The sequence below is a fragment of the Sciurus vulgaris genome (assembly GCF_902686455.1).
Source record: "Sciurus vulgaris genome assembly, chromosome: 2".
NCBI classification, from domain to species: Eukaryota; Metazoa; Chordata; class Mammalia; order Rodentia; family Sciuridae; genus Sciurus; species Sciurus vulgaris.
In genome coordinates, this window is record NC_136462.1 from 192,345,951 (window position 1) to 192,368,270 (window position 22,320).

At 63.7% G+C, this 22,320-nt stretch overlaps 1 protein-coding gene across 1 annotated transcript in view; it reads right to left on the reverse strand.

Annotated features, from left to right (window-relative positions):
- Positions 1 to 22,320, reverse strand: part of PREX1 (phosphatidylinositol-3,4,5-trisphosphate dependent Rac exchange factor 1) — a 145,399-nt gene that overhangs the window by 63,347 nt on the left and 59,732 nt on the right. Inside the window, exons 4-5 of the mRNA XM_079128603.1 lie at positions 15,238 to 15,342; positions 9,605 to 9,706 (exon numbers count right to left, since the gene is read on the reverse strand). Of these exons, the coding sequence (XP_078984729.1) occupies positions 9,605 to 9,706; positions 15,238 to 15,342 (207 nt within the window). The remainder of the gene's footprint in view (positions 1 to 9,604; positions 9,707 to 15,237; positions 15,343 to 22,320) is intronic.

Consider the following 22,320-nt stretch of genomic DNA (forward strand, 5'->3'; position numbering starts at 1 on the left):
GACAGCGGCTCCCGAGTCCTTTTATTTAAGTGATGTTACCCAGGCTGGCCTCAACCTCGTGGACTTCCGTGATCCTCCCACCTCGGCCTCCCGAGTGGCTGGGACTGCAGGTATGTGTCACCACACTCAGCTGCAGACGGGGAACAGAGTTTGGCCATTCCTTTGTGACACTATACCTGGAGCCATCGATCCATATACTCTTCAGTCACGTTAGTCTCTGTGTTTTACACATTTTAAAATATACGTATGTGTGTGTGCCTGTATGCACATGTACAGCCTCCTTGAGCTTGTTTTCCCAACTCTTTTAGTTGAAACAGTTCTTACTACTTCTTAATCTCAGAGAGATCTAGAATTCCCAAAGTGTCCAGATCCATCCAAAATACAGACAGCTTCAAAGCTCATGGGAACTTGAACTGTACCAACAAAGGTCTAACACACAAAAGCAGGGAGGCGAGGAAGCTCCTGCCAATTCAAAGTTGGAACAGACTCGAGTTCAGAGACAGACTGGAATCCCCATCCAAACTGGACCCGCTGCATGCACTGATGAGGCTCGGCCCAAGGACGGGTATTCAGGAAAGGAACCCCAGAACTGCTCACTGAGCATCTCGGGAGGACTGTGAGACCACGAGGGTCCAAGCAGCTGGGTGCTCAGGCTGACCCACCCCTACACCAGCTGGAGCCTGTCACAGAGAGTGGGCACCTACAGGGCAGTGAGATCCCGAGGGCTAGAGGCCCCAAGGATCAGGGCCCCTCACACCTGGGCTCACACCTGGGCTCACACCTGGGCTCACGGTGAACCAGAACACCTGGGTCAAGGCTGGGCTGTGGGGCGGGGGACATGGCTCCAGCCGCCTCCACCACTGCCCAGCTGGGGACCTCGCCCAGGGGACCTGCCACGTGAAAGCCATCTGCACATCTGTGAAAGGGGCCAACTGTCCCCTCCCAGGTCCCCTCCAGGGACACGATAGTGACCAGCACCACCACCACTTCCATAGTAACAGCAGCTCACGTTTGCTATTTCCTCTGTGCAGTAAGAATGGCAATAAATGAAGTCACCGTGGTCATCACTGCAAGCATCTATTGAGCACCCTCTGCATACCCAGGATGTTCACACTTAAATGCACCGAGGTGTTTCCTCTTCAAACCCTCCCAGTGGTGAGAGGCCATCATGTCCCCACCTCCATGCGTGGAGACGGAGGCACACGGCAGTCAAGGCGCCCGGCCAGGCCAGAGGTGGACAGGAGGACTTGTGGACACTGACCACACCCACAGGTCCTCCAGAACCACTCAGAGCTGGACATAAAACCCCCAAATTGGGCCCTCAGAACACAGAAGGCCTGAGCAGGGAGGCCAGGGACACCCTGGAACACCTGCGGCAGGGGGCACCTGGGCCACCCTGCAGGTCTGCAGCAGCAGCCAGGCTGGTGACCCGCCCACATCCGCCTGCGGCCCACATGGCCTCACCAGCCACCCTAGGCGAGGGCTTCCTGGAAGAGAGGATGTCGGGCAGAGGAGCCGCTTCCACCCACAGCTCACCTCCCAGCGGGGCACAGGCAGCCCACCACGCCCAGGTGAGGTCCCTGCCCGGCCAAGACGAGAGAATGTCAGTCCAGGGCTCTAGCACTGGGCCGAACCGCCCAGGCCAGCGGGCAGCACACCGGACCCCGGGGGCCCCTGCTAACCTGCTGGGCCAGGGAGGAGGGGCTGCACACCCAGGGCCCTGCTGCTCCTGCCCACCCTCTGGCCACGGAGAGCCAGGCACGCGGCTCCAGTCAGTGCCCAGTGTGCAGCCTGGGCCTCTCTCCCTCCTGCAGGTGGGGTGTCAGGGAGGCCAGGAAGGCCGCGCTGTCCTGAGGACTCAGGAAGCCACCAGAGAAGTGGTCTCCCAGCAGAGAGCAGGCCCAGGGGAACCGCCCAGGGGCCCAGAGCCAGCCCAGCGGCCTCGTCCACCCTGGGAGCGACTGGCTTGCAGCCAGGCTCTCTCCCGGCACCCTGGGTCCCGCTCTGTTTACTGCTTCACCCGCTTTTTTCTTCTTTGTCGCCCCCATACTGAGGACTGAGCCCAGCAGTGCTCTATCAGCAAACTCCATCCCTTTTACTTTGAGACAGGCCCTGAACTGCCGAGGCTGGCCTTAAACTTGGGATTCTCCTGCCCCAGCCTCCTGAGCCGCTGGGATCACAGGCGTGTGTGACACTGGGCCCATTCTTTTCTGAATTAGCAAGTTTACGTTTGGTTTTCAGAGTTTGTTGAGGGTCATAAAAACAATACATTTTCAATCATGGCAAGCAGAAGTACGAGACGGAGCCATAAACAGTGAGGACAAAGCTGGATTTGTCACTGGAAGATGCGACACAACCACTACTTCCTGTGACTTGAGGTGGGTGGGGGCCCGGAAGGGGCTCGGGGCTAAAAAGCCACAGAGAGGAAAGGGCAGCCCACAGGGCAGGGGTGTCCACTGGGTCTGGATCCAGCGGAGCAACATCTGGGGACACCAAGGCCAGCTCCAGGGAGGGCTGGTGGCTCTGGGCCCTGACCTGCCCAGCCTCTGTGCAGACACCCCTCCAAGCTCAGGAAGCCCAGGACACCCAGGACAGCAGGGTGCCAATGCTGAGGTGCTGAGGAGCCGTCGCCACCACTAAAAAGAAGAGGAACAGAAAACAAGAAGCAAAAACCATCAGCAAGTCCAAGAAAACCCAGAACCGAAGAAAAGCTCCGCGGCCAACGGCGCACATCAGGCAAGGCGGCTGGGACGCGGCTCGGATTCTCACCCCGCGGGCCTGTGCCGCACAGTCAGGAAGCTGCAGCCTGCGGGCTGCTGACTGATGGGCGAGGAGACTCCATGTGGGGAGGAGGGGAGCGGGACAGGGCTCGGGCGGGGAGCTGGTCTTCTGGCCAGCGCCCTTGGGCAGTGGCCTCCCCTTCCCAAGGGCAGGTCTCCCGGCTGGGTCGGCTCCAGGGGCCGCCCAGCTCTGCAGAGCAGGGGCTCTGGCCGCCCTGGGCTCTGGTCCAGCCGCCATGCACAGCCAGTGGTGCCGAGGGGCAGCGCCCATGCGTGGCCACAGCCCTCGCCCCCATACCCGGCTCCAGCCATCTGCTCCACCACTGCCTGCAGGTGTGTGTGTGGCCCTGGGCCTGAAGGTCCCCACGGACCCCGAGGCCCCAGCATTCAGGGCTCCGCCTCCCACCGCCAAGGAGCCCCGGCCCAGCTGGCCGTCCAGTCCACTCCCTGCTGCAGCCCAGGCCCTGAGGAGACGGGTCTCAGGAGGAATCAGGGCTGCGTGAGGGCCCGTGGCTGGCGGTGGATGTGAATCTGATTTAGTGGAAGAAAAATAAAGAAGAGAGCGACTCAACGGAAAGAAGGCAGCGGGTGGGGGGCAGCAAGGTGGATGGACAGAGCAAGTCCAGGCCTGAGGACCGTGAAGAGCTCAGGCAGACGGTACGGGGCCGCACGGCACGCGTCGGGAAGCGAGTCAAGACACCTTGCAGTTACAGCCACGCGGGCAAAACCGACTCCGCCGCGTGGAAGGGGCTCCTATCGACCACTCTGAAGCACTGGCGGGCGGGCCATCTGCCCTCCCTCAGGACCCAGGCTCAGCGCGACAGACAGGAGGAAATGGAGGCACAGGGCCTCCGCGACACCCAGAGGCCATCCAGCAGGAGCTGTCCCGACACGTCCACCCAGGGGCTTCCCGAGCCTCCTCGTGGCCATGTCTGATCTCACAGCAAGCCTGCAAGGCACTGCCATCCCGTGACCGATGGAGAAGTGGAGGCACAGAGAGGTTCAGCAACTTGCCCTGGGGTGACAGCTACGCAGAGGCAGAGTGGAATTCCTGGACTTAAGACTCTCAGCCACAGCAGCAGGGAAGAGGGAGGATGTGGGCAGCAGACCCAGGCAGGGCTCCTTGGAAGGTGTCTCCTGTGCCCTTGGACAGGAAGAGCCACAAGCGGGCCCCGGCCCCAGAGGTGTCCCGGGCTCCCGCTGGCTCTCCACACAGGAAGGCACAGAGCAGAGGTGGCCGTGGGTAGGGGCACTGCGGGCAAGGTGCCAGAGCTCAGCCCCAGAGGCTGGATGGAGGACGGGCACTGTGGTCCAGACAGGAACCAGGGCAGAAGGCCGCAGGAAGAGGCCCCACTTCCTGTCTCCTCGGTCGGACACCAGCCTGCAGGCTGTGGCTCACTTCCCAGTGTCAGGGTCAGAGGGAACATCCAGCGAGGACCCAGAGTGGCCGGGTAACAGCACACACGCCACGGAGCAGTTCAGACAGCCAGGGGCAAGGGCGAGAACGGAAGCAGCCCTCGTCAGCGCCCAGGCTCCACCGCCATCCTGCCAACCAGACCGGACGTTGGCTCCTCCAGGGCCCCAGCTCCGTCCTGGGCGCCCCAGTCCCAGTCCCCCACACAGCCAGGTCAGGGCCCCCACCTCCCTCCAGGGAAAGAAGACCTTAGTGGCCGCAGGCCCTGCCCGATGGCCCAGGGCAGAACCACCCACTCCCCGTCCCCGCGCCACAGGGCCAGCCCTGCTCCACACACTGGGCACATCCGGCCCAGGGCTGTGCACAGCTGGCCCTACCCGTGCAGGACCCCCCCAGGCCACCGGGAGCCCTGCCCGTCCTCGGGGCTGGTGCAGCCTCCTGAGCCAGCGGCCCCTGTGCGCCCCCGTCACACCGGCGGCCTGGGCGCGCTGCACAGCGCCCACCGTCTGAACCAGCACAAGCATCTCCCGGCCTGTCCTTGGCCGTCCGCTCCCCAGGAGAGGGTCAGGGCCATGCGGGCAGGGGTTCAGGCTACCCCTTCACTGCATCTCCAGCACCGAGGACAGTGCCTGACGCTTAACAGCTGCTCAATAAACACGGCCGAGCTCACTGAAGGTCGTCACGCCCCGGCGCTGTGAGAGCGCAGGGTGCCCTCAGACAAGCCGAGACATCCACAACGTCACAGGGCTACGCCATCTCGCGGGACCACGGCATTCATGTGGTCCACTGTGACCTAGAGGTCATCATCAGCCCACAGCGGGCTGGTGCTGAGGCCCAGACACTGCAGAACAGACGCGGCTCTTCCAGGAGGCCAGGGGACAGACGTCCCAGCAAGTGCAATCCTGCCCCATGGCTCAGGGTGACCGTCACCCTCTCATCTTCCCCCCAAGTTTCCTCACATCCCCCCAGTCCTTTAGAGGGCAGTGACGTGTGCATACCCACACTCTGGTCCCCTCGCCAAGAACCGAGGCCGACAGCTCCCTGGCTGGGCAGCTCACACTGTCACCCAAGGGTGCTGACCCCGGTCTCGGCCACATTCTGCTGGCCAGGACAGACAGCCGAATGGCAAGATCCTTTGTGCTGAGCAGCGTGTCCGCTCAACACCCACAGACGTGGGAGGTGCGGAGACACCAGAGACCAGGCAGGGGCCCACCAGAGCCACTGTTGGCCCCAGGAGGTCCCTGGTGGCCCTGCCATGCTGACAAGCTGTGATTCGGGCTGACAGTGGCATCAGAAGCGACTGCGCAGCAGCCCTGATTCTGGACTTGGAAGCAACAGGCAACCTGGGTGGCACGTCCACACTCGCTCAGGGAGCAACCTGGGGCCTCTCCTGGGCACCAGGCCGGCTCCAGGCACCGGGGAAGCAGGCCCCACCTGCCCCTCTGGAAGCGACACCCCAGGAGGGGAGAACCTGGATCCGAGCACCAAGAGTCCCAGCACAGTTCACGCTGGCGACATGCTGGGAAGCCAAGTGAACGCGGGTGAGGTGCAGCGCACTCTTCTGCGGCTGAGTGGCCAAGGAAGGCGTCCAGGGTGGGGATGTCTGAGCAGCAGAGGCCTGACGGGGATTAGGGAGTGAGCTGGAAAAGAGCCAGTGCAAAGGCCCTGAGGCAGGAACCCACGTGCTGTGTTCAGAGAACTTGGAGGAGGCAGGTGTGCGTGAGCAGAGCGAGGGAGGACGGGGGCAGACGTGGCCCAGAGACAGAGATGAGATGCCACCGGGCCTAGCGGGAGGAACGGCGAGGAATCTGGATTGTAGCAGGAGAGGCTGTCAGTCCCCCGGAGGGAAGCTGGTGGGCAGGAGGGAAAGCCGGGCTCTGGCAGAGGTGCAGGCCGCAGTCGGCAGCACTGAGACGGAGGCGCCCAAGACCGTGCGTGGTGTCCACAGCCCGGCCCTCGCCACAGCCAGGAGGCGCAGGCCCCCGACCTCCGCCGTCTGGTGAATGGACCAACGACGCAGCCGGCGATGCGGCGGTGGAAAGAAAGGGTGTCCACACGCAGCACGGCGGCCTTGACAACGCCGTGCCAGGTGAAGGAGGCCACCAGAGGAGGACAGTGCAAGTCCATCACAGAAGCAGTGGCTCCCGGGTCCGGGGCTGCTTCTGGGGCCATGAGAGCATTCGAGGCTCCTGTGGTGTCACACAGCCGCTGGACGCCCGTTAAAGGGAAAACGAGGCCAGACAGCGGGTCTGGAGGGAGAGCAGGGTGGACGGCACCTGGGCACCGAGGACAGCAGGTCTGGGGAGGGAGAGCAGAGTGGACGGGCACCTGGGCGCCGAGGACAGCGGGTCTGGAGAGAAGAGCAGGGTGGACGGGCATCTGGGCGCCGAGGTCTGGGACAGGAGGAGCCCATGGGGGTCACAGCAGAGGGGTGGCAGCAGCGTCCCCTACACACTGGAGGCCAGGCACTGGAGGCCGCGGGCAGGGGTGCTATCCTGTCTGTGACGGTGACTCTGGGGCTGTGCCTGGCCCAGGCAAGATCTGGGCACCATTGGTGGACAAGAGGCTCGGGGCCGGCCGGTGGCCCGGGGCCTGCCAGCTGAGCCCCAGAGGCCCTCCCGAGCCTGAATCGCTTCCTGGAAACGCAGATGGGAAACCGGCAAGGCCTGAGAAGGCCGGCCGCTCTCCTGGGCCTGCTGAAGAGCCAAGAGAGACGGCGGCTCTTCCCAGGCAGCACTCGAGGGCAGCTCCTTGGGGCTCTTCCCAGAGGCCTCGCCCCTCCCTCCCGCCCAGCTCCTCGCCCCGCAAGCCACACCAGCAGAGCTCGGTGCAGACGGGGTCAGAGGGTACAGAACAGCCGGGGTGTGGAGTCCACAAGGGGTCAGGCCGGGCTGCAGCTCAGCTGCTCAGGCTCACGGGACCATCCTTTAAGACGCACTGGAAAATGTGACAGCAAGGCCGGGAGGGGTGAGGGGTCCCTGTCCCAGCTGCCTGCTGACGCGGACGTTCCCGCCTGGCTGCCAGGGGCTAGGACCCGCGCAGCTGTCAGCTGGGCGCACTGCATGTCCCCACGGGAGTCTGTGGCCCTGCTGGCTGGTCCCCCACACTCCCAAGCCCCTCATAAACACAGCTGGAGGCGGAGGGCCAGCTGTGCCATGCTCCCGGCCACGTGTATGGGCCCTCAGACCCTGCTGCCCCTGCTCTCCTGGGAATCAAGAGCCCCGAAGCCCTGCTAGAGCCGACGCTCGTCCCAGGGAGAGGTGCGTGGGCCCCCAGCCGGCCCGCAGCTCACCTGTGCGAACAGGTCCTGCCACTGGTGTTGGACCATGCTGGAACCTGCTGCCCCAGGGCCCCTTGGACCTCTGGCCTTGCCAAGATCCAGAAACCAAATGGTTAGCACCCCGTGGCTGGCCCTGGGTGGCCGCTGGCGCTCACAGGTCAGATGTTCAAGCTTTTACTCCCAGAAAGGAGCGGACCAGCCACTGAGCCAGGAAACACAGGGCCACCTGCCTTCCCAGGCTCCGTTCAGGCACCTCGGCCGCTGAGCTCCCCAGCAGGCACGCAGCTGGGGTCAGGGCAGGATCTGAAGGAGCCCAGCCAGACGGCGGTCCTTCTGCCCCCTGCCTTGAGGCCCCGGACAGCCGCACGGCCCTGGACAGCAGCTCCTTTCTCCCACCTGCCTCATCTCCAAAAGAGGGTTCCCCCCAGTGCCTGCCTCGCGGACTGCACGCACACCTTGCCTCAGCCCCACAACCCTGGGAGCATGGTCGACACAAATCCTGAGTGACAAAGGAGAAACTGAGGCACCAGACACCAAGTGGGCTACTCAAGGTGACGGCAGAGCTGGAACCCACGCCCAGGCAGCCCCTCCCGCAGGGCCCGGCTCCAGTCCAGGGGCCAGCAAAGTGTCTCCATGAGGACCAGATGGTAGACGCTGAGGCTCCGCTGGCCACATCTGGTTTCCGTTGCACAGTCCTGTTTTTGTTTTGCTCTGTTCTGGTTAGAACGCTTCAAAAATGTAAACACCACGCTTAGCTCACAGGTCGTGCAAAACAGGCCACTGGCTGGGTCTGGCACGGGCACCAGGACGCCTGTGTTGTGCTGCCTTCTAAACGCTAGCTCGAGTTTGGAAGGGATGCTAGGCAGGTCCGGTTAGCGCTCTGTGGGGCTGTCCTGGTCCACAGGGCACCAATGCCCCAGTGCCGCCCGAGCCTCTGAGCCTCAGCAGGTCCCCGCCTGCCAAGGCATTGGAGCAGCGGCCAGAACCACTGCAGAGCTCCCTCGTGCCCCCAGGGACAGGAAAGCAGCAAACACCCAGGCCAGGCACAGGGAGAGCCCACCCAGCAGAGGCCTGTGCTCCCCCAGCGCTGATGGCCCCGGGCCCTGACCAGCTCCGAGGCTCAAGCCTCACCCATCTTAGGCAGAGTGAAGGTCAAGATTTCTCTAGGACCCTTCCCTCCCCTCCCCTCGCCCTTCCAGTTCATGCAGCAAGGACCCCCAAGGGCAAGAGGCAGATAGCCAGCCAAGGAACCAGCCAAGCAGGGAGCCCAGGACAGGGCCCTCGGGACAGGGACAGGGCGACAGCAGCTGTGGTACACTGTCCCCCAGCTCAGGATCTGCCCAGGGGACTCTGAGGTCAAGAATCACACCTCGTCTCCCCAGGCAAGCCGCACGCCTGAGCCTGGCCCGCAGGACCCAGATTGGACCCGTCAGCTAGGCAGGGCCATACACACGGGCATGTGGACGAGGGTCAGTGGCCAACCCAGCACCGACGTGCCACCTCACGCCCTGCTTCCCAGAAACAGTGTGGTGAAGGAGCCATTTGTGTCCAGTCATGGGCTGTGGCCGGTGGGCTCCAGGGACTGGGTCAAGGCTGGGCACGGACCAGGTCTGAGCCCAGAGCTACTAGTTCAGGAGCAGAGCACCGGCCCAACCCCAGCCAGTCAGAGCACAGCACCCCCAGCTGGCAGGGAGTGGTTGGGTCAGGGCCCAAGCAGAGGGGACAGGACAGGGCCAGCGGTCAGGCCAGGACTCCGTGCAATGGGCTCCAGTCGAGCCTCACAACCAGGGCCCAAGCCATTTGGAACACGAGGCTCCCCGGCCACCGATGGCTACAGCTGAGTAAGTCTCAAACTTGCAGCTGACCTACTAGGAGAGAGGCTCCGTCTTTCCCACTGGCTTTGAACTTGAAAGGGAGTGAGGCCAGGGTGACCACAGTCACCTACTGCCACGCTGGAGACAAAGACAGTGACAGAGAAAAGAGGCAGAGGCCTGGTCAGAGCCAGTCGGCCAAAGCAGCACCACCGCTAGACTCCGCAGCTCCACGAGCTAAGACTTTCCTGTAGAAGCCACTAGAAGCCAGGCTTCCTGCCACCTCCACCCAGGAAGGGGCAGCGAGGGCACGGCTCACCTTGAGGAGCAGCGGGTACTTGCAGATCCGCTGAATGGGAGACAGCAGGTAGCCCTCCAGAGGGATGTCCGTGGTCTTCCGGCCTCCCAGCAGCATACAGCTCTGCAAGGGAACAGAGACCCTCAGTATACTCACCAAGGGCAGCACAGCCACCGGCTGCCCTCAGGTCCCCAAGGGAGACACACAGAGCACAGCACCGAGGAAGCAACTTAGGGACCCCAGGAGAGGCAAAGGCATGTCCTCCACAACCCAGCGCGAAGCCTCGCTGGGGGGCAGACCACAGCCTGCAGGCCAGTCCTGCCTGCCCCCGTCCTGCCAGCTCCTCTGGCTGCTTCCAAGCTCCGGAGGCAGAGGCAAGCAGCTGCAAAGAGACCACTGGCCCTGTGCAGAAAGCCTGCTGATTCCCGGCCCAGAGAAGCCTTCGCACATCTGCTCCAAAGACAGGAGCAGACAGGCAGGCCGCCTCCTTTGGAAGAGCAAACCCTGAGAAGCGACCCGGCCAGCTGCTGCAGAAGGGAAGGCACACGTGCTCCTGGGGAGGTCCATCCACGGCAGGTTCAGCAGCCGTGCACCAGACGGCAGGAAAGTGGGGGAGCAGAGCCTCGCGCAATGACAGGCAGACCCCACGTGCACTCCTGGGCAACAGAGGAAAACGGGCGCGGAGGGTGTGGACCCACTCACGTGGACCTTAAAGACACAGAAAGCACAGCTAGGGGCCGTCCACCAAGAACACGCAACCGTCACACGGAGGACACGCCTGGGAAAGAAAGACCCCCAAAGGGGTCACCTCGGCAGAGCGGAGATCACGGAAAATGGAAGCAGACTGGGGACTTTCAACTGTGACTGGAGAGGGTCTGCCGCTTTGCCTAGGAAATGGGAGCGTGGACACCTCCTAACAGCATCTACATTTGGTCGTGGGTTGGGCTGGGCTCAGTGGTGGAGAGCCTGCCTGGCACGTGTGAGGCCCTGGGTTCGAGTCTCAGCACCGCATAAAAGTGAATAAATAAAATAAAAATATCACATCACCTACAACTGAAAAATCTGAAAATGAAAACAGGAACGTGTTGCCTGGAACAAGACGTGGCCAGCATGGTGCCCAGGTCCAGCCCCGCTCGTCACCTCCCTGGGCCTCGCCTACTGTGGCCCCGTCCAGCATGCCCTCCACCCCCCGAAAAGAGTGAAAACAGTATCTCGTCATCTTCACGCATTGCTGGCCAGGGGGCAGTGGCAGGGAGCGCGCCAGGAGCCCGGCAGGCCCAGGGCTCCATCCTGACCACCAGCCACCCTGCAAACAAACAGCTTCCTCGCACGTGGCAGCTCAGAGCTCTGGAGCTTGGGAGGTTGAGTCACCCCAGAACATGGGAGCCACAGAGGTGGGACAGAGCAGGCCACCAACCAGGACCCTGGCTTAGAACCTGCATGCCAGCCCCAGCCCAAGGCCAGCCCAGCCACCACCTGGGCTCCAGGGCCAGCACTCCTTCCTCCCTGGTCTCCAATGGAAGCCAGCATTCCACACGGCCATCATCACATTATAGGGACTGTCCTCTCCTCCAGAGGGGGCTCCAACCCAAGTCCACTTCTTGGATGGGGGAAGCTGTGAGTTAGTTAATGTGTAGTGGACAATCCCAGGTCCCCAAGGCTCATGACATGCACAATGAACACACAGTGGACACATCACAGGCTCCTCCTCCTAAGGGCCTCAGCCCTCCTCTCCTGCACCTCCCAGCAATGGAGGTGCAGAGGACCAGGACTCCTGGGACGGGTCCCCGCCTATCACTCCCTCGCTCATTCGTCACAGGCTCAGAGGCACTGCGTGTGCCAACCTTGGGCACCAACCATCCCAAGCCTAGGGAGCTGCCCCAAACCAATGCCTGCTGACGTTCAAGGGAAAGCAGACCACACAGGGGCCACCGTGCCCAGCTGCACGCACAGGGAAGCCCAGGCTCACAGCGCTGGGGCCCGGCAGGCACCTGGGGGAGCCACGGTAGCCCAGCGAGCCCAGCACCCATGCAGTCCCACCTCCCTGTGCGACCGCGCTGGCCCTCCTGGAAGGGCCACATCCCGCCACCCGGGCCCCTGCTCGGGCTGAGCTGCTCAGCTCCCAGCGCGTGTCTGCCCAGCACAGAAGGGGACCCAGGCCGCGGCAGCTGGGAGGTGCCAGGCCCCAGGCTGCTCACACTCAGTCCTTTGTCCTCCCAGCCAGCGCTGGCCATGAGCTGCCCTGGTGACGTCAGCTCTGGGCAGAGAACAGGCAGCCTGGGGCAGGGGGCTGGCAGGAGAGGGCGGCCCCCGTCCAGGACCAAGGCGTTCCCACAGGGCCCTCGCGGCCAGAGCTTCTCGGCCGCTGCACTGCGAGGTAGGCTGGCTCACTTTGTCGCCGTTCAAAAGCAACAGAGCTGCCATTCACCACTCGCTGTGCACCAGGCGGGGGAAGGGCTCTTAGAAGGAGCTCCTGACTCCTCCGAGGTCCCAGAAAGGGCTCAGGCGAGGTGGCAGCTGGAGGCGGTCCCAGCCCCTCCTTCCCGTCCTTCCCTGGTGGATCTCACCAGACCTGGGTTTACGCACCATCTTCACCTGGCGTTGTCTGCCTGCCTGACACCCTACCTGGATAGCCACAGGTTTGGTTTTGTTTTTTGGTATTGGGGATTGAACCCAGGATGCTTTATCACTGAGCCACGTCCTCAGCCCTTTTTATACTTTGAGACAAGATCTCACTAAATTGCTGAGGCTGGCCTCAAACTTGCGATCCTCTTGCCTCAGCCTCCCAAGTTGCTGGAATCAGAGGTGTGGCCACCTCACCTTGCTCATCGTAGCACCTTGACCCTAACATACCCACAGAGGACCGTGCTCCCACCCCGGCCTTCACGGCGTGGGGAACACTCCACTCACCCAGCCCTGGAGCCCACTTTGACTCCTCTTGTCACCCAGGCCCCAAAGCCAGCCAGCAGGCAAAAGGGCCAGCAGGGCCTTCACACTCTGTGAGGCCCGACTGCTGCTCCCGCCCCGTCCTCAGCCACCGTTGCCTTGGGCTCCAGCAGCCCTTAGTGGTTTTGAGTGGCGATCCCCAAACGCCATGCCCAGAACCTCGGGATGGGACTTGGACATTGGGGTCCTGACCATCGTGATCAGTCGCCATATGCACTGAGGGGACCCTGAATCCAGTGGCCGGTGTCCTCGTAGGGAGGAGGGACAGAGGCCACGTGAGGGGCAGGAGCCACAGAGCCCTGGGGCGGGGAGGAAGGCGAGCTTCCCAGAGCCTCGGGCAGCCAGCCCAGCCAACGGTGGCGGCCACGGCCTCGCCCTGCGGCTCGTTTCCAGGCAGGGCCGCTGGTCAGGCCAAGGCCCCGGTGTGCCCCGCCCGCCTCGGAGCAGCTCTGAACAGTCCTTGGAGCGTGCCACGCGCTGCCCGCGGGCACAGCCACAGGCAGGCGTTGAGCCAAAGCAGCCAGACCCCAGAGCCGCCTGCATTCACGCATGGAGAGTTCTCGGAAAGGAAACCGACCTTTGTTACGAGGAGCGGCACAGGTCACCTCGAGCCAGAGGGCAGACTGAGAGGAGCGAGGGGCAGGTCCTGACCGTGGGCTCGGTGGCGGCCCGCGGGTGCAGACAGGTGTGGCGTTCGCCTCTGAGGGCGCTCACTGAGTGCGTGCTACAGCTCAATAAAAGGCTTTTCAAAACTCGCGGACTCCGAGGAGCAAACGGCCCGCCTCACCGCTCTCTCCATCTCTCTGACCTCACCTCCCCCTCCCTCTCCTCAGGCCCTTTGCTCCGGTGCCCCTGGCCTTCCTGCTGCTCCCCAGCACACTCCCGCCTCAGGGCCTTTGCGCCTGCAGCTGCTCTGCCCGGATGCCTGCCCTCCAGACACCCCTGCCTCCCTCTCTCCCTGCATCCACCTCGCTTCTTAAACATCAGCTGAGACGGTTTTTCCAAAGACCAACCAACCTAAGACAGAAGGCACAGCCCCACTCCCTCAAAACATCTACCCAGCCCAACCTACTTTATAACCTCACGCCCTCATCTGAGTCCCATAGTGAGTGGGTGGCCCTCTTGAGAACAGGGCCTGGCCTTGCCGTGTTCATGTGGCATCTACAGGACTCAGAATGACCCCCACCAGACCGCAGGTGCCCAAGAAGCAGCTGTCGAATGAAGAGAGGAGCGAATCATCACCAGTTACTGGACAAGAAAACAGATGCAGGAGACTAACGCCCGCCTGTCCCTCAGCACAGAGCCAGGTTCTGTCATCCCCACGCCTTGACATCCTGTGACGTGCTCACGACAGCTCTTTTGCAGGTGGCCAAGAGCCGGGAGACGCTGGCAAGGAGACAGATGGCAGGGGCTGGCACCCACCCGTCCTCCCCTGCCCGATCAGCCTGGCTCAGCTGCCATGAGGAAGACGCAGGGAAAGGAGGACGGAGGGAGGCGGCTCTGCCCCCAGCCGGGCCCCCCGCCCTGGCAGAAGCTGGGCAGCAGCGGACACTCTCAGGTGGAGGCCAAGCCGGAGCCGTCTGGGCAGTGGGGCAGGTTGGCAGGAAGGTGGCCCCTCTGTCCGGGGAGTGCTGTCCTGTGCTGCAGGGACGTCACCAGCTGTGCAATTCGCATGGAGTGTTTCATGAACACAGTGCAAAAAACGGGGTGCGGGGCACACAGAGCAGGAGTGAAGCACATCCGCTGCGCAGACTTGACTCGCCTGGGACAGAAATGGGGGGTGGCCGCCAACTCGCCCTCCCTCAGAGGTGGCCAGGCCCAGCCAGGCCCACATGCTCGCATGGCGAAGGCGGCCTTCTGGATCCCAGAGGCTGTACGTTAGGGAGGAGCACTAGGGAGGAGAGTTAGGGAGGCGCGCTAGGGAGGAGCGTAAGGGAGGAGCCTGCCACGAGCTCCTGTGGCCTGTGCAGGTCCCTGGGACTCCGGCTCCCTCACCCACGCTGCTCTCAGGCACCTGTCCTAGGTTCTAGGCTAAACTCTCTGCACAGGGCGTCTCTGAACCAGAGGGGACTTAAGAGGTGGAAGACCTGGACTGACCCCTGGTGAGCTCAGTCACTCTTCAAGTAGAGACTATAGAAACTCACTTAATAGTGCAGAATCACCCAAATCACAACGAAGACATGCAGAGCACAGCAGAGTCTGGAGACACGTCCTGGTAACAAGATCTGAGCACCTAGACTCAGCTGTGCCTGAAGCCCCCTCAGGTCTTAACCTTCTGAGAAAACTGCACCAGTAAATTCGTTACTATTGTTATTTTGCTTAACCAACTTCACTTGGATTTTCTTTCACTAATAAGCAAATAACCCTAATGGTACTAGTAATCCAAACAGTAATGGTAATGACACGATAGCAACAATAACAACTACTACTGTCACCACTTGAGACAAGGACAAAGCTGATGGCCCTCTGTCTGATTTTGCAAATAAAGTTTTATTGGAACACTGTCACGCTGGTTCCCTTCCACATTATGCAGCTAAGCATTTTTGGCCACAGCTGCATGCAACAAGTTGTGTTGGGGCCTCTGTGACCGGAAAGGCCACACAGCCTCCCACTGGCCGCAGCAAGGACAGCCCGCGATGCCTGCTTTCCCCAGGAGGCCCCGCTGAGGCCTGAGCGCTGGCCAGACAGCATGGGGCGGGCACACTTACCAGGAGGAAGGCACGCGCAGTGGGGATCTTGTTGAGCTCCACCAGCAGCCGCAGGGCCTTCTCATGGTTGCTGCAGTACTCCTCGTACACGCAGAACTTGTCCTTCTGCAAGACAAGGACACGCCTGAGGGACGCGGTCACGCAGGAGGGAGACGCCCCAGATGGGCCACCTTGGCCGGTGGCCTGGGAGGACAGCACTGCCTGGCCCAGGGTCACGCATCAGGTGAAGGCCTCCTGCTCAGTCCCAGCCTCCTGGCTTCTGCCTGCCCCAGTTCTGTGCCCAGCGGCCAGAGGCCCTCGGGGAGGCATGGCCGGGGTCAGAGCTCAGGCGGGACCCAGGGCCTGGACCCAGGGCCTGGCCCCGTGTTCTCTAGAGTGAACCCGGGGAGGCCGCCCGGCCCCTGCGCCCCGCGTTCCCTAGAGTGAACCCGGGGAGGCCACCCGGCCCCTGCACCCTGCGTTCTCTAGAGTGAACCCGGGGAGGCCGCCTGGCCCCTGCGCCCCCACCTCCCCAACAGGAGCAGGCCTTGATACAGGTCATGGAGGCGTCACCGCAGGGGGCAGCTCTCTTGACCTCCAGATGCCCCTGAGCGTGGGCTAGACTCTTCCCAGCACGGAGGTCACCTGGGGTTACCAGGTCTGTACCCATCCGTCCTGGTTTCAGAACTGGAAGGGACAGGAGCCTTCTTAAACAGGAAGCCCTCCACTGAGCATGCCTGTCCCAAAGGCTCGCGGAACCTGCCAAGCCCCAAACACGGATGTCCTGGTGCCCCTGGGAGGAATGCTGCAGGGCCCGGGTCAGGGCGGGGGGCCGAGACCCCAGGACGCTCGGGAAGGAAGAGGCGCCTGCCCAGCCGGTTTCCACACCGTCCCCAGCCGTCCTCCTGCTGAGCCAGGAAGCAGGGAGCCGAGCAGGGAGAATGGGCTTCGGATCAACAAGCAGTCCCGCGCTCTGAGGACCCTGCAGGCTGCCTGGGTGACAAGGCCACACAGCAGGTCCCAGACCCTCAGACAGCCCCGCCCTCGTTCCCTCCTACAACTGCCTCACGTGCAGCCAGCTGGCCCAGGTCTCCGAGCCACGGACACGGCAGGACCAGGACTCAACTCCCTCAACTCGACCCCAAGCCAACGTCCAGCTCCAGGTCCCGGCGTGAGGTTGGGATGGGAGCCCGAGGCCAACACCTCAGGCCACAAACACCAGACTGGGTGCTGCAGCGGGACGCAGCAAACTCACCGCACGTGCCCCAGGCAAGGTCGTATCGCCTCCCACACGCGGTCTGGGTAAGAGCCCCACCCTCGGACTGCCAGGACTGAGCACCCCGAAGTGAGGAGGCCCCCAGGAGCACTGCGGAACATTCCAGAACACACCACAGTTGTCAGCCAGGGACACACACAGCCGACAAACAGGTTGTTAGGGGAACACCAAGAGGACGTCACCGTCCCACAAAGTCACCAGAAGGACCATGTTACCATCACACGAAGTCACCAGGAGGACACCACCCCGTCACACAAAGTCACCACGAGGACGACGTCACATCACACGAAGTCGCCACGAGGACAAGGTCACATCACACAGTCACGAGGAGGACCATGTTACCATCACACAGTCACCACAAGGACGCCACCGTCACATGAAGTCACCACAAGGACACCACCACACGAAGTCACACAGGCACACATGCTGCAGGACCAGCCCAAAGCGCGCTCCCGAAGCGGCACCACCATCACAGCAGTCGCGGAGACCGGCCAAGCCACCGAACCACCGAGCCACCTCCCGCCCGGTCGGCGCAGCCCAAGCCATGTGACCACAGGGCAGGGCAGGAAGAGCCGGGACCCAGCACCACAGCTCCCACGCCGACCTCCACTGCCACGGGTCTCAGAGGAGCCCCGCAGGCTGAGGCAGGAGGAGCCCAGGGGAGTCCAGCCTCGGCAACTTGGCCAGACTCTCAGAACAGAAAGGGCCGGGGTGCGCTGGGGTGGAGCCCCGAAGGTGGCGTCCAACGAGCCCAGAGGACCGTGAAAACCCAGGGAGAGTGGCCCGGCCAGGGCCTCAACCACGGAGGGGCAGCAACAGGGAAGAGGCCAGCCTGCTCCTACGCGGGAACTGGCCTGTCCAGGCAGCCTGGGGGCGGAGCAAACCTAGGCCCCTGTGGCCGGCAGGGAGCCTGGGCTGCCCCCGGCCGCCGACCTGCCGGAAGCCCGTGACCATCGCCTCCGCCACCAGCCCTGCGCTGCCCGGCCTGCCACGGCTCTGCAGCCAGTCCCAGGTTCACAGCCAGCACCGCCTCTGAGCCTCACATCCAGTGTGGGCCAGAGTGGCCTCGCGTCACGAGGCTGTGGAGACAACGAGCAGGGACTCCAGGCAGTACCCCAAGGGCTCCGTCCTCGTGCAGGCCCACCGCGTGTCCCCGGGCGTCCTCCCTCTGCATCTCCACCATTGTCATCTCAGAAAGCTCGTCATCCCAGCGAACCCATCTGACAGGACGCCCTTCCACTGAGCCGGACGCAGGTGCCGCTGGGGCCCGAGATCCTGGACTGGAAGTGCTCCTGGACTCCGCTCCACTCCTCCAGGGCCCCGATGGTACCCAGGCGTGGCGGTCGGGAGTGAGGCTCAGGTCCGGGGTGTGAGGGAGACGTGGACGGCTGCCCGCTGGGGACGGAGGGGGAGGGGAGCCATCCCCCGGGGAGGGCACAGGGACGTCACGGTGGCCGCTGCTCCCACTGTGTCCAGGGGGTGACCATCTGCTCCAAGCCATGCCCTTCCCGGCCAGGAAGCCCACAGCTCGGAGGTGGGCAGGAGGCGCTGTGTGGACCCTCCAGCGAAAGGAAGCCTGCACGGTGGGCCCACCCACAAGTCTCCTCAGCCTCCAGGGGAGGGTGCTCTCCTGGGCTGGAGATCCCCGTGAAGGGCTGCCCCGGGGGCAAACCCGGCTCCTCGCCTGGCCACGGCACCCTGGGGACCTGACCTGGGGCACCCCACCCCTCCTCCACTCCTCCCGCTGCAGGCCTCCCTCTGCCCTCAGACGTGCCCCCAGCTCGGGCGTCCGCAGCTGCTTGGCTGAACCTGACTTCAGGTGCTTAGTGGTCAGTGCTCGGGAGAGCATGCTGGCCCAGTACACCAGCTCGAGAGCACCACGCGCGGTCCACCTGAACCACACGGTGTCCACCTTTACCTGGGGTGCTGTGTGTGTGCTTGCAAACTCTAGCACCCAGGAGCCAGCCTCCTGACTGAAGGCGGGGTCCAGCCCCTCCTGACCACAGCTGTGAGTTATAGGGTCTCAATCCGCACGGCCATCTGAAACAACCTGTCTGCTCACCCTCACCCACAGCCTGAGCCTTCTGGCAGCCAAGAACGAGTCTGTCTCATCTGGTGCCAGCTCCTCAGAGCTGACCACAGCACCTGGCATTCAGCAGGTGCTCACTATGGGCTTCAGGAGACGGTATGGAATCGGATGGTGGGCAACACAGGCTCCAGAGCGGGGTGCCTCCACCCGGACCCTGGCCTGAGACTCAGCAGTGGTGAAAGCCTGCCTGTGGCTTTTCCCCTCGCGGGCCTGTCTCCTCACCTGGAAAACAGGTAGGACCACAGCACCCGCCCTCGAGGACCACTGCCAGGTCCTAATAAACCAACACATGCCAGAGGCTCAGTGCAGCCCCGGCACCAGGAAAGGGGCTGTTCAGGGCTCGTCCGCAATGAACTCAGTCCACAGGGGTTGGGCTGGTGGGTAAGGAAGGAGGGCTCCTCCCCGCCCGCTGGCCAGGGCTGGCACCAGTGGGCGTCTGTGGGCCAGGCCCCTCCTCTCCGGATGGCCTGTCTGCAGAGTCCCGTTCCAGTTACCAGCTCCCTGCCCAGATGCTGCACAACGGCGGGAAAGCATCACCAGATGGGCAAAGGGTTGGGGACAGGTGGGACAGGGCTGCGGAGGCTGCTGTGGTGTGCCAGGCAGCCCCACCCACAAGGGCAGAGGCACCCGTCCCCAGGGGAGAGCGGAGACCGCTACCACCCTCAACCGAGTCCCCTCCCAGGCCACAGACAGCCACCTCCGTGCCCGCCACGTGGTGAGGGTCCCCGATGTACCTGTGCCCAACCCCATGGCCCGTTCCAGGGTCCTCCAGGGATCCGCTGAGGCCGCGGGCACCTGAGCAGCCTCACACTGAGCTGCTGCCACGGGCCACCTGCACGTGACACCCCAGCTTCCAGAACAGCCTGCAGGCCGCCTTTAAAAACCCTGAGACAGATGACTCAGCCTGGGGGCAGAGCGGGTGATGGCGTTACGTTTTAAATTAAAAATATGACTTAAAATGACAAACACTGACTCACGCTGGGAAAGCGGTTCCTCCTCCAAAGGCCGCAGGGGGCCGCGGAGGACCTGGGCGGGTGCTCAGTCTCACCGAGGGTCCTCGTGAGGACCAGGGCCAGGCCTCAGGCTCAGAGCTACAGCTTGGGTTCTGCCCGTTTGTTCTCAGGAGCCCTTGCTCAGTGAGAGCCCTTCACTGTCCACCTCCAGGGCTGAGGCCAATCCCCCTTTTTAAGTATGTTTAGGGTTTTTAACTGTCAGTTTCCAAAGGCTCAGATGACACCACCAAGGCACACGGACAGTGTGACCCAGTGGCCTGGGGGCTCTGGCCTGGCCAGCTCTGCCACTTGCAGGTCAGACCTGGAGTCCTCCTTCCTGGGCGAGGGGGAGGCAGAGACTCCCGCCAGGGCGGCTGGGAAGGGCTCACGGGGAAGCGCCTGCTGAACTGGAGCCGCTGAGGGAACTCGCACCCAGGCCGCAGGAGCAGACGGCGAGGGGAGCCAGTGCGGCGGGCCAGGGAGGGAGTTCCACAGCGGACAGAGGGGCCTGTGTGGCCTGGGGACTCTATCCAGGAGAGGAGCCGTCTCCAGCACTGAGCGTCGCCAGCCGGGGTCGTCTGTCCCTGTGTCAGGGCTCATGGCAGCTTTGCCAGGCTGAAGGACAGGGCTGCTGAGGGCCAGGTGGCCCCTGTGAAATCCGGAGCCCGGGATGTAGCCTCTGCACACAGCCGCGACCCGGAGAAGCCCTGGGGGGTGCGCCAGGGAACAGAGCAGCCCAGGGCAGAGGCACGGGACCCCGGTGAGGGGCGACTCTGAGCCTCCAAGGAAAGGACACGCCTCCCACCTCTCAACCGCCTGCCCACGGTGTCCCCGACCCGACGGCACAGGTGGGACACAGAGGCGAGGTCTCTCGGCCACAGAGTGGCGAGCACGGGGCCAGGTGCGGCCAGGCAGCTGACTGACGTGCTGGACCCCAGGGCCCTGCAGACGGAGCTGCGTCCCAGGGAGCCAGGAGGGCGTCCTGCCCAGGAGCACCCCCAGGGCCCGGCATCTGCTGTGGGGGTGCCCTCATGGCCGGCCAGCAGGGCCTCACATGGGACCTCAGCAACCGCAGGACCTCCTAGGTCTCCATGGGGTCCAAAAGTGGGCACCACACTGAACCCCATGCCCACTCCCTCCCGCCACCCCAGGAATCCTGCACAAAGACAGGGTTCCTGCCACCCTGCAGGACCCGAGTGTCCAGAGCCCCTCCTGACCTGTGAGCCCTCAGCCGCTGGGCCAGGACACCCAGGGGCTGGTAACGGACAAGCCAAGGCAGCACCCATGGGTCCGTCCCCTTCAGCTGGAGTCCAGCGGCTCCCCTCTGCCAGCCCTCGGGTCACAGCCAGCCCTGGCCACCTCCTCCCGATGCCCCCCACAGCTGGCACTCACAGGACATCGCTGGGTGCCAGCGGCTCCCAGGCTTCACCTCAAGTACTCCTCCCCAAGAGCCCCAGGCAGCACGAACCCCGTTCCCCACGGAGGCCCCAGAGAGAAGTGGCGCCCACGGTCACTGGGCTGGTCAGCACTTGGGACGGGAGCCTCGGCTGCTGGCTCCAGAGCAACAGGCCCTCCACGTTCCCCCAAGTTGGAAGTGGACTGTCCCTCCCATCACGTCCACCTCCTACTCACAGACGTGAGCTGGACCCCGCTGCCAGGCGCCCCTCCTCACCCCACAGGGCTGCCACGCTGGTCCCAGGTGCCACCAGACCTCCCAGCGGCCTCCCTGCCCCTCAGCCTGCTCTCCATCCGCAGCCGCAGGGCCCGGCAAACCCGAGCAGATCCCACTGCCCCTGCGGCCCCCGGAGTGGACTTCCAGACCGCCCCGTCACACCACTCTCAGACATGGGGGAATGTCCACTGCGTGAACAGGGCGACCTCAGTTTGCCAGGAGCGCTCCTGGCGTCCCGTCCCCTGATCCGCCCAGATGTCATGAGCTTGCACTCAGGACGCAGGCGAGGACACCAAGGCACAGCGTGTCCCAACAGCCTGCTGAGGGCGGCACGGCTGGTGAGCGTCAGCCGCCGGCCAGGAGCAGCGACCCCCGCCCCCCGGGTGCACTCAGGCCGCTGCCTCCACTGGGCTGCAACTCCCCCAAGCCAGGGCCACTCTGACCATCGAGACAGGGCCCTGGGGCAGCGAGCCGGTGCCAACCACCAGAGTTGACCCCAGCCCCGCACGACAGGGCCACACCTCGACCTCAGCACTGCCAGCCACGGGGCAGAGAATCCCCCCAGGCTCCTGGTGTTGCAGGAAGTTTGGTGGCATCCTGGCCTCCCCCCACCAGAGACCAGCCGCACCCCCGCCCACAGGGAAATGCCCACAGGTTAATAAGTTACAGTGAGATACGTTCCACAAGCTGGAATACTATGCAACCTGGAAAAAGAATCTGTGATAGTATACACATGGACACAGACACAGAAGCCAGGTGCCACTCCCAGGTGCCGGTCAGCGTCCCTGGGAGCAGAAGCCACCTCCCGAGGGCCACACAGGACCCGCCCTCTGCTGGACTCCAGGACGCTGCCTCCCGTGTCCCCACAACACAAGGAGCTCCTCAAAGAGGCGAAGGGGCCTCCCCAGCCTCACAGCTGAGGCTACCCCGGGGCCGTGCCCCCCGCGACGAGGGGCCCAGGCAGCACAGTATGAGCGGGCATGGAGAGGTAGGCAGGCCCCACAACACCCAGGGACTTAGGGGCCAACAGGGGACAGGCTAGTCCCTGCAGCCCAAGGGGCATCGGGCATCAGGC